The sequence below is a fragment of the Callithrix jacchus genome, chromosome 13, assembly GCF_049354715.1.
Source record: "Callithrix jacchus isolate 240 chromosome 13, calJac240_pri, whole genome shotgun sequence".
Lineage (NCBI taxonomy): Eukaryota > Metazoa > Chordata > Mammalia > Primates > Cebidae > Callithrix > Callithrix jacchus.
Window position 1 is genome coordinate 66,318,989 of NC_133514.1, and position 12,944 is coordinate 66,331,932.

At 46.8% G+C, this 12,944-nt stretch overlaps 1 protein-coding gene across 4 annotated transcripts in view; it reads left to right on the forward strand.

The window, feature by feature from the left end:
• CABLES1 (Cdk5 and Abl enzyme substrate 1) overlaps nucleotides 1-12,944 on the forward strand; it is a 128,145-nt gene that overhangs the window by 85,700 nt on the left and 29,501 nt on the right. For all 4 annotated transcript variants that reach the window (XM_035270738.3, XM_035270739.3, XM_035270742.3 and 1 more), the window contains one exon: nucleotides 12,536-12,632. In XM_035270738.3, the coding sequence (XP_035126629.1) occupies nucleotides 12,536-12,632 (97 nt within the window). The remainder of the gene's footprint in view (nucleotides 1-12,535; nucleotides 12,633-12,944) is intronic.

Genomic DNA, 12,944 nt, shown 5'->3' on the forward strand with positions numbered 1-12,944 from the left:
GCTGCCCCCTGGGGACACCAGCTGCTGAGCCGATGGGTCATAGCTTTCAGAAAGCTTTGGAGCTTGCAGGTTCACCCTGCAGACTTGCTCCCAAGGCAAATACCAGACATCTCTGGGTGGAGTCATAAGTGTAAAATAATCTGTAATTTCCCCATCTGGGTATTGGTCGGCTTTAGGGTAGGAAGGTGTGTGGAGAGCGTGGAGCTTGTGAAATGCTCCAGATGTCTATATGGTGGCGATGCACTGGCGGTCTGCAGAGATGTGGGTGTTCCTGGCTCATGACCCTGAAGTGCTACCAGCTCAAGTCTCCCCAGCACCTTTTCTCTGAGACACCCAAGTTACCCACTGAGCACCTCCAGGAAGCAATTTAGGGAGCAGTAAGGATCTTTCTCATGTCTTAATACCATGCATGAAGAACGCTTCTCTTGGAGGAAGGGTGCAGCGTAGTTGCATTAGAGGATTCCTAGTCACAGGACTAAGCATGTCTTCACTTCACAAAAGGATTTGTGGCAGGGCCACAGAGCTTTCTTAACTGCATAGAAAATATTGTTTGATTTACAGAGTTTGCTTGCATACAACTGGAAATCGTCTGCTAGGTAAAGTGAGACACTTCTGATAACTGTCTTCATGTTCTTTTGCTTTAGGAATTCCAAGACTTGCCTGCAGCATGAACCCTAGTGGCTGTGAGAGACACAGAGGGGTGGATTAGAGGGTAGTGTAGTGTCCTGAGTTGCAGGCATAAGAGTCCCCTCTGATGGTTGGGGTGGGGCAGTGGTTTTCAGGTAGCTCACAGGATTTCCAGGACACACAGAAACCAGCACAGACACCCAGGACCAACACAGTGGGAACAGCACAGCCAGGACCCACTGGAAACGATGTTGCGCTATCATCTGGGGCCCCCACCTTAGGCTTGCCAGAAGCTCTGATCTCCCCAGGTGTTACTTCCACATCCAGGTTTCCCATGAGTGCTTCCACTTAACAGAACCTAGGCCATCTGTGGGAGCCTGGGAAGTGTAGTTTTTAACAGCTGCCTGGGTATTTTGAGCTAATCTGTGGCTCTGCCACAGTGGTTCAACCAAAAGATCTGCCTGTCCCCAAACTGAACCTGGGGAGGCTGAAGAACCCTAGATCAAGGAGAACTCAAACCCCTAATCCAAGCTTGGCCCATCAGGGAGCCCTCAGGGAACCAAGGGTCCCTAAGAAGCTTAGAAGCTCCCCTCCTTTCCCATAGATGTTCTCCCCTTAAGGACAAGACAGTGTCTAGTCAGACTACATAGATGTCCAAATGGATTTCCAAAGCCCAGGAGCTCTGGATTCAGCGAGGCCTAACTTCAAACCTCTTTTGTAGTCTCCCAGACTTCACAGAAACAGGGTCCCTGAGACTCTGGCCTTGGCGCTTCTCTCCAGCCCTGTCTTTCTACATAGTGTCTCAGCCCTAGCAAGTTACCCATGGGTCCTTAATGCACCAGGTTCCCCTCACCTTTGGGTATTTCTAGTTGGTGCAGTTTGGATGACTGAGCTGTGGTCCATACTATCCTGTTCTCTTCTAGACTGAACTCACACCTTCCTCCAGGCAGCTTTCTTTGCACCCCAACACCTGTGCCCTTCTGCTGAAACAGAAGCAAGTGCTATCTCTCAGGGTCTCTCAGCCTGGCACCTCATCCTTGAGGGCATCTCCATAAAAGGATGGAGCTGGGTGGTTGGCCATAAGGAAGGCCCCAGAAGGTGCTAACAAGGATGAACTGACATGGACCTCAGGGCCCTGCTTCTCTCCAGGTGACTCTGTCCCACCCACAGTGAAAGTTGCTAAGCCTGAAGTGACAAAAGAGGATGTCAAGCTGCACTCAGATGCAAGTGCTAAGCCCCGGCGAGGCCCCTCCCACCCTCTAGCCTGGTGATTCCCTCATATTAGCCTTGCAGCCTGTGCAGCTCTCGTTTAGCCTCTCCAGCATGACATCATGTATGCTCCACACTTTCAGAGTTGCTTACAAATACTTGCACCCTAAATGTTAAGCTCAAGGATGCCAAGGGCCTTGAGATCTTATCTCAAGAGATAAGATCACACTGGCTGCTGCAGTCTTTGCCCGAGCCCTGTTGGAGTTCCCTGGCTTTTGGCTGGCAGGCTCATCTCGTCCTCTGTCAACTCAGCATCTCCAGACCAGCAGCATGTGATCTACATGTAAGTGACACAGCCCCATATTGAGCAGGACATACTCAGATTGCATCTAGCCAGGAGTAAGAGGAGGGCATTTTCCCCAGGCTCGGTTTTGTAGAGAGTGGGACACTCTATCCTATCCCTGGAGCCCCTCTCTATGTCTAGGGTGGACTGAAGCCCCTGCCTGCATCCTCCCCGCCACCACCCACCCACACTCATCCACACACAACCCACTCCTTATTGCCAGGTCCTTCTGGTGCCCAACATGGCCATCTCTAATCAGGTGCATGTGTTAGGAAGCTGTCAGGACTTACTGGCATGCATTGACTACAGACTGGATATGGGTTGTGCCCACACCTTTCAAATAACACAGCTGATTGATCCCAGAGTCCCACTAAGCATTACCAGGGATAGATTGCATGGCCATTTCTGCCTGGGGTGGCCCTCAGCTAATTCATTAAAGGGTATATGAAGTGGAAGATAGTTAAGGTAAAGGTAATGCCAGACCAAATGAGTTCAGCAGTAAGGAGCACCCTTCAGCTCAAACATAGTCTTTTAGAGCTGGAAGGAACGTGGAGACTGCTGGCTTTTGCTTTTTTTTTTTTAAAGCTACAGAAGCCATTCTTCCATTATAAGTTTACATAGAATTCCAAAAAATAAAACAGCTAACCACAGAGCTGCTCTGTAGAATCGGGAATGGGAGCAGGTAGCCCACTCATCCCCACTCTTGCCATCCACCTCCTTTGGTACCTTCATTAGGAAAACCACAGCCCTGACCCAGCCTTGCTGTCATATACCCGTGGGCAGCTACGGCCAGGGAGGCAGTGTGGTGCGTGGGAATGAGCTGGTAGAAGCCTCAGTCCTGGCAAATGAACTAGCCTTACTGATCCCAGCTTCACTCATCCACAAAATGGACTGTAATGTCCACCTCAGTGAGATGAATGAAATAGCAAATGAAATATTACATGTCAACGCTCGGAGCACCCTGCCAGGTGGTAGTAGATGTTCATTAAGCTCTAGCTTCACTTCCATTTTTGTCCAGTCACAGAGCTTTTTCTTTCTGAGACAAGTTCTCACTGTATTGCCCAGGCTGGAGTGCAGTAGTGCAATCTCTGCTAACTGCAGCCTCAACCTCCCAGGCTCAAGCGATCCTCCTACCTCTGCTTCCTGCGTAGCTGGGACTACAGGTACACACAACTACCCCCAGCTAATTTTTGTATTTTTCTGTAGGGTCCGGTTTCACCATGCTGCCCAGGCAGTTCTCAAAATCCTGGGCTCAAGCCATCCTCCCACCTTAGCCTCCCCAAAGTGCTGGGATTACAGGTGTGAGCCACCACACCCAGCTGTCACAGAGCTATTTCATTGCTCTTTCTAGATCTGCTCCAACCTGAATTCCCAGTCTGGTTCACAATGAGTTTGTCAGTGGTGCCTTTCTACAAACACAATGGATTCACCTTCAGAGCTGCTTTTATGCAGTTTTTTCCCTTCAATAGTACATGTTTCTTAAAGACTATTTGAAAAATGTATAAAAATTAAGATAAAAATTATTGAGCCTCAGTTCCTAAACAAAGCCACCATTTACATTTTGGTATGTTTCCTTCCAATCTTTTTTTTTGCAGTGCATATTCTTTACAGAACGTGAAGAGACCATTGTTTTGCTTTGATCTTTCTTGCTCAATCCCACCTTTCAAAACAAGCCCATTACAGAGAAGAGGAACAGATGTTGCCCATCTTTTTCACTGTAACTGTAACATCAAACCTTCCCATAAGCTGTAAACACTCTTCTCAGATGAAGCTTGTAAATTATACCATTTTCTGGGAAGAGTCCCAGCCTTAAACCAGCTCCTTTTTCCTCAACTAACACTTGCCAAGGCCAGCCCGAATCTTTTTGCCTTTTATCCACATTAGTCATGGCCTTCTCTTTCCTAGTGTGGATTTGTGGTTTGGCTTGGCGACCCTCTGCTCACAAAATGAGTTGCAAGCAACTTTCTCAACTCTCCTAAATAGGCAGATCCCACTTGGTAAACAGCTTGTCCAACGCCTCTATCCAAGACCACTGCTCCTCACCTCGCTTTCCAGCCCCCACCCATTGTGGGGTACTGTGCCACTGCCATGGGTCCAGGAGAGGGAAATCTGGGTGCTGCAAAGGAATTTATGAGTTTACGTGTAAAGAGAGGGAATGAATTGTGAAGAACAGTAACAGCTTAGGGGAAAGGTTCCTGGAGTCCTAATAAGGAAAGCGAAGTTCAGAGAAGAAGGTAAAATAATACAAACTTGACCTTTAAAATGTTGCTCAGGGTCAAGCCCAGACCAGGAAACCAAGAGACTCAACTTCCTCCTATTTCTTTACCCTCGTACGCCCTCTGACCTTTTGCTCCTATGGCCTGAGCTCTTGTTTTTGCTTTTGAGCTGGTTCAGTTACATTATAGGCTCAGACAGCCTTGGGTAGGCTAATCTCCACGTACTGCGTCAACAAAAAAAATGCATCCTGAGTTCCAGCTTGCCAGCCCAGGAGCTGCTTGAGCACAACCCACTGGTGAGTGAGAGACTGCAGGTATCATATTGGGAGCCAGTCCTAGAATCGCCCCTGTGTATAAGGGAACCAGCACAAGCCACCAAGTGCATCTTATTTCCTGAGACGTGGACATGGGTCGGTATTTCTCTACACGTGGGTCTGAGCAGATGAAAGTAGGGGTGAGCCTGGTAAACTTGGGATTGGAGGCTATGTGAAATCAGCAAACTAGATGATTCCAGCAAAAGAGCTTCTGTGTTGTGTGTGTAGGTTCACATCTCTTCAGGTAACCATCCTTGACTGTAATAGTCACAGGGCTCACTTTCTACAGAGGTTATCAGAGACCATGTGATGAGGAAGACGGCTTCCTGTGGAGTTGCAAGAGGCCTCTAGGGGGTGTGATTTTTCATTGTCAATGGCTTCCACATGGTGTTTATGTCCTTAGCTTTTGGCATTGGGGGCATCCAGATGAGGTCATTCGCTTGGGTCCATTTCCTGAGTGCTGGTCATTTTGCGACACAGAGAACAGCGTCTTCTATTCTTAGAGCCTTCAAGCCTAAATGTTCCCTGCCTGGCCATAGGCCCATGCTCCCTTCTTCCCCACTCACTTACCCAGAAAATTTTTTGTTGTGGAAAATTACACATTTGTAAATTGTATTTCTTTCCTTACACCAAGCATATTCCCACATAGAGACAGATTCTGGAGTGATCTCATGGATGACTCATGCCATTATCCGGCTGTTCATGGGAGCTGCCTTTAGACAAAGATTTGGCTATAAGCTCCATTAAGACCCCTTCATTGCCTGCCAGTTGCCCTCTTTTGGGTTGGCTTATCAGTGGAGTGCTGAGTGGGAGTGGGAAGGGACTTCTACACTAAAAGCTGTGTTCGACTTCACTTTTCACCATCAACAGTGGGCCCTGTTCATTGTCTCTACACCTACCTTCTGCTTGATGCCAGCAAGCAGGCCTGCTCCAAGATGGCAGCTCCACTATATCGGAAGGGGCAACAAATGGGACTCTTAAGCTAAGAGGAAGACTTTTGTCGTTCAGTTCCAGCTCATACATAATCTCTTAATTAAAATTTAGCTCACACGTGGTATTTCCTTTCCTAATCCAGCTTGCAGGCTTTGCTTTCAGCGCAGGAAATCTCTCACTCTTTATTCTTTTTGAAGGGTCTAGAAATCCTGTTAATATTTAATTGGCTTTTAAATTATTTACACATCAAAGTGTTCAACCTATTGTTGTCCTTTGAAGAGCTAGTGCCCAGTGGAGCTCCTGGCAGGTGTTTCACGGTCTTGGGCTTAGAGCACCAATAGAGAAAGGATGGTGGAGAGAAGTGAGAACCGCTCCATCTTGGAAGCAGAAAGCCTTGGAACCGAGTTAATTGGAGTACACCTTTTTCATCTAGCTCCCAGGTACTAGGTATTTAAATCTTACATCTTTTTTTTTAAAGAGGACTATTAGTTCATTCATCCTGCTCCCTGAGGAAAGGGCCTTAGCTTGAACTTCTTGTTATCTCCTAGGGAATCTTGTTTCCCTGTCAAAACCTATTCCATGCATTATGGCTCAGTGAGCAGCTGGCTGAGCCTCTGCCAGGGAGCCACAGAAGAGGAAACTCAAAATCATTTGCCTTTTACAAAAGATGAAGTCCAGAGTTGGCCGTTTTATGATTAATAATCTAGGTATTCCCCGTTGGGGCCACAATATCCAGATTAGCCACCTGCTCTGATCAGATGACTCCACAGCTGTGCATGTGTGCTTTGTGCTGAAGAAACCAAAACTAAGGGGTCTAGGGGTTTCTAGCAGGGAAGTTACAGGCATTCAAGGAGAGCTGCGTTCAATTAATTTGGTGCCATCCTATGAAGAATGCGCTTACACTCCCAAAATGAACCAACCTGTTTTTCTGCTCATTGCTTAAGGGTATAACTGCTGCTTGGCTGTCTCCTCAAATGCACTTTCATCTCCCATTTTAATCCCCCCCCCAATCTTCTGAGTCCCTCCCTTTTACCCCCTCCAGTCACTCCCACTCCCCCACCCCCATGGGCCAGTTTTAAATGTCAGCCTTTGTAAAAGATATATATATCTTTGTGCTGGATTTTCAGTGTGCTTGTTGCCTACAGCCTCTGCAGAAGTTCACAAACTTGCAGAGAATGTGAAAGCAACTCCTCTAGGTACATACGCCTAAGCCACAGTGTTATCCAGGACTGTGGAGAGAAGGAATCACAACCTTGCATCGTCCACTGGTCCTTGCCAGTGGTTCACTTAGGGTAACCAAAGAAATGAGATCATTTCCTATAACCTGACTAATAGCATTCACCTCTGAGTAGAAGCTGTAGTATTTAAACCTAGTACACACTATTTTAGACAATATTCATGTGTAGTATTTGAACTTGCCTCTATGCCATTTTTTAAAGGAGGTGGAATATAAATACATTAGTAGAGCCAGGGGCAGTGGCTCATGTCTGTAATCCCAGCATTTTGGGAGAACGAGGAGGGCAGATCAACTGAGGTCAGGAGTTGCAGACCAGCCTGGCTAACACGGTGAAACCCCATCTCTACTAAAAATACAAAACTTAGCTGGGCGTGGTGGCAGGTACCTATAATCCCAGCTACTTGGAAGGTTGAGGCTGGAGAATCTCTTGGAACCTGGGAGGTGGAGGTTGCAGTGAGCCAAGATCACGCCACTGTACAGGCAACAACTAGTTTATTAAAAAATAAACTAGTATTTGAACAGTAGATGTGTCTGGGAAAAAATCTGGCTTTTTCAAAGAGAGTGAAAAGTCCAACTTCAGTTTGCTTTAAGTTACTTTCAGCTGCAGTTCTACATGCTCTAGCTCTGTTTCCTGGTGCTGGAGGATTAATGCTGCCATTTCAGCCAAACAGATAGTTCTCTTTTTATAAACCATTTTAATGAGAATTCAGAACAATGATCTTAGAAAATACCAGGATTTCATCACTACTCCCCTGGGACTTCTGCTTCATTCTTTTTCACTGGAGTTTTCAAAAGATCTGTTTTGGGTGAATCTACACCATTCAGAGTTCCTTTCAGCATGCAACTCCAACCTTCCTGGTTTCCAAAAGAGAGGAACAGCAAAGACCATGGGCCTCACCTGCTTTTCACTCACACATAAAGACTGAGCAGTTCCTGAGCTGTTACACTACTACCTGGCATAATGTGAAATTGCTGTTTACAGGGGTCAAATATGACCAAAGAACAGCAATTACATGTTTCCTGTTAATATCAGAAAGAGTCCAGCAACACTGATCAGAGCCCTTAGCTAAGAAGAATCAACCCAGAAAAGTTTGTCAGCCTCTCTGTGAAAGATGTATATATTTTTTCTTTTTTGAGATGGAGTTTTGCTTCTCTTACCCAGGCTGGAGTGCAATAGTACCAATCTCGGCTCACTGCAACCTCTGCCTTCTAGATTCAAGCAATTCTTCTGCCTCAGACTCCCAAGTAGCTGGGATTACAGGCATGCATCACCACACCTGGCAAATTTTGTGTTTTTAGTAGAAACTAAAAATGGGTTTCTCCATGTTGGTCAGGCTGGTCTCGAACTCCCAACTTTTGGTGATCTGCCTGCCTTGTCCTCCCAAAGTGCTAGGACTACAGGAATGAGTTGTCATGCCCGGCCAGAAGATGTATTTTTTTAAGACCCTGAGAATCTTAACATACACAAATTCAAAAGCTATGAGAAGAAACTGACATTGTTAGAAGTGGCTTAAATGAGATCTGTTTTGTTTTCTGTGAATGACTGACTGTGCACACGTCTGTACGCGTGTGCTCTTAATTCAAGCCCAGCAAAATGGTAGTCCTGAAGTTAGTGATAACCTCTCCCTGAATCCGAGGGAGGAAAAACGTGGAAAAGTTGCCCTCCGCCATCACGAAGCTGTCAGTGCTTTAGAGCTGTGATGATATTTATTATTGTGTCAGCGAAGTTTTGAGTGTGAGTAGCCTTGGCGTACACCTCATTTCTCATTTTTAAATCTACTTAATATGAACTCTGAGCCCCCCTTCTGCAAGGCTGAGGGGAAATGGACACTCTCTTTTTACTGGGCATCCCTCCCTCCCCCTCTCCAGTATTGTGCAGAGAAGGGCCTGGAACCCACTGTAATGCCTTAGGCTTTGGGGAACACACACTGGTTATTGTTCCTTTGGTTGCCCTGGCACTGCCAAAACTCTGTCATACCCATCTTGTGCTGCTGCTCTGTGCCAGGCATGAGTTATCAATCTTTATCATGGTGGGGAGCCCCATTCTCAGGGTGCTGATGGTGCAGGGCATGGGTCCCCTTTGATCGTGTGCCCGATGGTCATCATTTTCCTCCCAACTTAGGTGAATCTGCACTGCTGCTCCATCTGCAGGGGCCTATAATGTCAACATTCCCAGGGGCAACAGGCAGAAAACAGGCCACTCTTGGGAAGAAAACTGGGAGACCAAATCCAAGTCACTACATATCTGTGACTATATTATCTTGCCATAGGAACTTATTAAGGGTAGCCAAAGTCCTGCCAAGGAAGCACTGGGTCTTGGTAGTCAGTAGCCACATACGGCAATTCACATTAAATTCGTTAAAATTAAATACAATTAAAAATTCAGTTTCTCAGTCAACTGGTCACATTTCAAGCGCTCAGTTGTGACACGCAACTGTACGAGACAAGGTGGATAGGGAGCATCTCTGTCATCACAGGACGTTCTGTCGTGTGGCGCTGGTCTGTAGCGAGCCTCACGTGTCTCCAGTAGCAGCTGAGGGTGGCCCTGCTATTCTTGCTTATTTTCTTACTTGGCTTGGCCTTAGTGATTTAGAAAGTAGAATGACGTAAGTAGAAAGCCAGGGGGAAGTGGTGACTATAGTGAGTCACGATATTTCTCAAGGGACCAGTTCTATGGGTAGGGTTGGTGGAGACTTGCCCATCTTTCGCGTGGTCCCAAGTGTCATTGAGACACTTGGACTATCCACAGGGTCTGAGAATTCCTGTTTCTTTAGGTGGGTTTGGGTTTTATCTCATGGAATGGAATCTTGGACTTTCTATGAGCACATAAGAATATTTTTTGTGAGGGTTTCATTTCCTTTGGAGGAAGCGCCAAGAAGGGGAGTGTGGAAGAAGTTTGGTTCTGTTAACTGTGATGTGTGATATGCACATTTGGTGGCAGGCAGACAGCTGGCCAGGACAAGGCTGCCCCAGGGAAGCATTGAGCCTGTGAGCAAATCGAAGACAGATGAAAATGGGCACAGTGAAAAATCACCCATGTTTCATGCCATCTGTATGTACCAGTACCGGTGAGACAGCAAAGAGCCACACTAGCTCTCAGTAAATAGTTCATTATATATCAGATGTTGTATAGACAGGATATGAAAATGGACTGAGACTCTGCCCCTGCCTGCAGCCAGCTCTCTGTCTGACAGCCCTCTCAGTATAGGCTTACTGGAATTCTATATTTCCCTTGGCCTACTCACTCCATAAAGATATTTCCTACTTCTCTATTAATTTCAACCCTAAGTAACATTCTGCATCTGGGAAAACGGAAACAAAGAGAAAATTGTTTGGGAATTGGGAATTTGGAGACCATGCTTGCTGGGTTTGGCTCTGGAAAGGTAGGAAGCCCATGGAACTGAGCTTTTGGTCCTTGAATGAAAGGGAAGATGCTGCTATTTTTGTCCTGTTCTGCCTGTGGTCAGTCCCCTCCCTCCCTACCCACCAAAGGTATTTTTGCCTTATTGCTTTGTTCACATTTTTGCTCTGTAGGCGCTTCCCTATACCAGTGCCCCGATGCATTCGTCATCTCCATCCTTAATTGCTTTAAGAAGCCTTTTGAGAATCGCCATGGGTTGCCTGCATAGCAGGTGCAGCAGTAGGGCAGACAGTCTTGTGGGCATGAGCAGAGTTGATTGCTGGCTTTCTTCTGCATGACTTTGGTGTCAGTTCTGAAAGGGACTCCAGAAATGTTTTGTTTTGAGTGTGGCACTACCATGGCCTCCCAGGAAGCCCACGGTGAAAATGCAGCACTTACTGGCCGCAGAAGGTCTGGGCATTTGTATTAATCAGACTCCACATTTTAGGTAGAATAAGGGCTCATCCAGGTAATGCCCAGAGACTAGGATGGTGGCTCAGCAGAATCAGAGCATCCCTGTTTTTTTTTTCTATATTTGGAGGTAGCTTTTTCCCCTTCTCTCCTCACCACTCGCTTGGCTCCCTCTTCTCTTCTTACCTATGACTTTGTCTTTGGCTGGGAGCAGTTTGCCTCTGCCTTGCATTTGTTCTTGCATAGGTTGTAAGCGATGGCCCCTGAATACGGTCCCTCCATCCAGGCCACACAGCAAGTATGCTGTGGGTCTGAGGTGACTTTGACTAACAGGTACTGGGTGTCAGAGAGAGAATGTGAACCTGGTCATTCCCAAACATGGCTGTAGTTTAGAATCACCTGGGGAGTGTTTAAAACTCCTGATGTCCATGTCACACCCCATGCCAACTATCTGGGGGTGGGAGCCAGATAACAGTTTGTCAGAGATCCCCAAGTAGTTCTGACATGTTGCAAAATTTAAAAATTACTGTAGAGAAAGAGTGTGGTCCTTTGAGATGTGAGCAGTTAACACCTGAGCAGAATCACAGTGAGTTCATCTTGCATCTCCATGGCAATGTGATGTACTAGAAATGACATCAGATGAACCCCTCTCCAGCCAACTATCCTGGTGACCTTGACAATCTCCCAAGGGCTTCAGTTTCCTTCTCTGTAAATTGGATCAAAATAGTGGTACCTTTCTCATAGGGTCATCTTAAAGAACCAAAGAAATGTTGTGTGAGTCTTTGGAAATAGTAAGTGCTAAATAAATGCTTGTTGGCCAGGCACAGCAGCTCACACCTGTAATCTCGGCACTTTAGGAGGCCAAGATGGAAGGATGGCTGGAGCCCAAGAGTTTGAGGCTACAGTGAGCCATGATCACACCACTGTGCTCCCTAATAAGCAACAGAGCAAGACTTTGTCCCTGAGTGAATGAACGAATGAATGAATGCTTGTTATTGCTAGGGATTATTCTTTTATTAAAAGATATTCATTTTCCATGTGGTCTGGCAAGGTAGTAGAGGTAACTACTGCGGCATTAATTTTTCAATCACCAACGAAAAACCCAGTAGCTGTTTAGGATAAGAATATATTTCTCCTAAGAAAGGGGAGTGACAAAGAGGTCTCATGCAGCATTAGAAGGAGCCCAGGCTCGGCACGGTGGCTCACGCCTGTAATCCCAGCACTTCAGGAGGCCAAGGTGGGTGGATCACCTGAGGTCAAGAGTTTGAGACCAGCCTGGCCAACATGGTGAAATCCTGTCTCTACTAAAAATACAAAAAATTAGCCAGGCATGGTGGCATGTGCCTATATCCCAGCTACTCGGGAGGCTGAGGCAGGAGAATCACTTGAACCTGGGAGGCGTAGGTTGCAGTGAGCCAAGATTGTGCCATTACACTCCAGCCTGGGAAACAAGAGTGAAATTCTGTCTCAAAAAAGAAAAGAAAAAGAACCCAGCAGCTAGATCCCAGCAAACTGTGATCCTGCAATGCTCAGGGAATGCTCCCTGGCCTCGTATTCATTGGTCATCTCTGGGAACATAGTGGGCCTCGTGGAAGAGAGAGGGATATCTGTAAACCATCAGCTTCATCTTCAGGCTTTTTTCAGTTGGATTTCATTTATGTCAAAGTGGTTGAAACAAGGCATCACTGGCAAGCCCCCAAGGAGGGACAAAGGGCTGTCCCACCTACCAGGGCTCACCTGGTCATTATCATCGGTGTGACCATGTTGTCTCACACAGTAAGCATCCTCATGGCTCCTTGGGGTGCACACAAAAGCATTTTTTTTTCCTCTGGCTTGTCCTCCCAGGGACTTGAAGTTGGATGGAGGAAGACAATCAGCTGGCGCAGTGAGTTTGAAAGAGATCATTGGTCTGGAAGGTGTGGAGCTGGGTGCTGACGGGAAGGTAAGGCTTCCAGGCCACCAGTCACTGAGTTGTGCTGAAGGCACAAGGGTCAGGAAGCAGAGGAGGGGGACAGCCCACAAGCCTCTCTCGAGGTGGAGGACTCAAGATCTGGGGCAGATTCCCAGGCATGTGATGCCAGCCTGCCCGGCTCCCCAAGTGTGCAGCCAGTGACTGAGCAGCAGCATGGTGGGAGTTCCCACAGCACATGGATTTCTCTGCCAGTGTTGTTTACAGCTGAATGTGCTGTTATGAGTACCTCACACACATAGGCAAGTCCATAGGGATGGAATGACGACTGGATTGAACATCAAT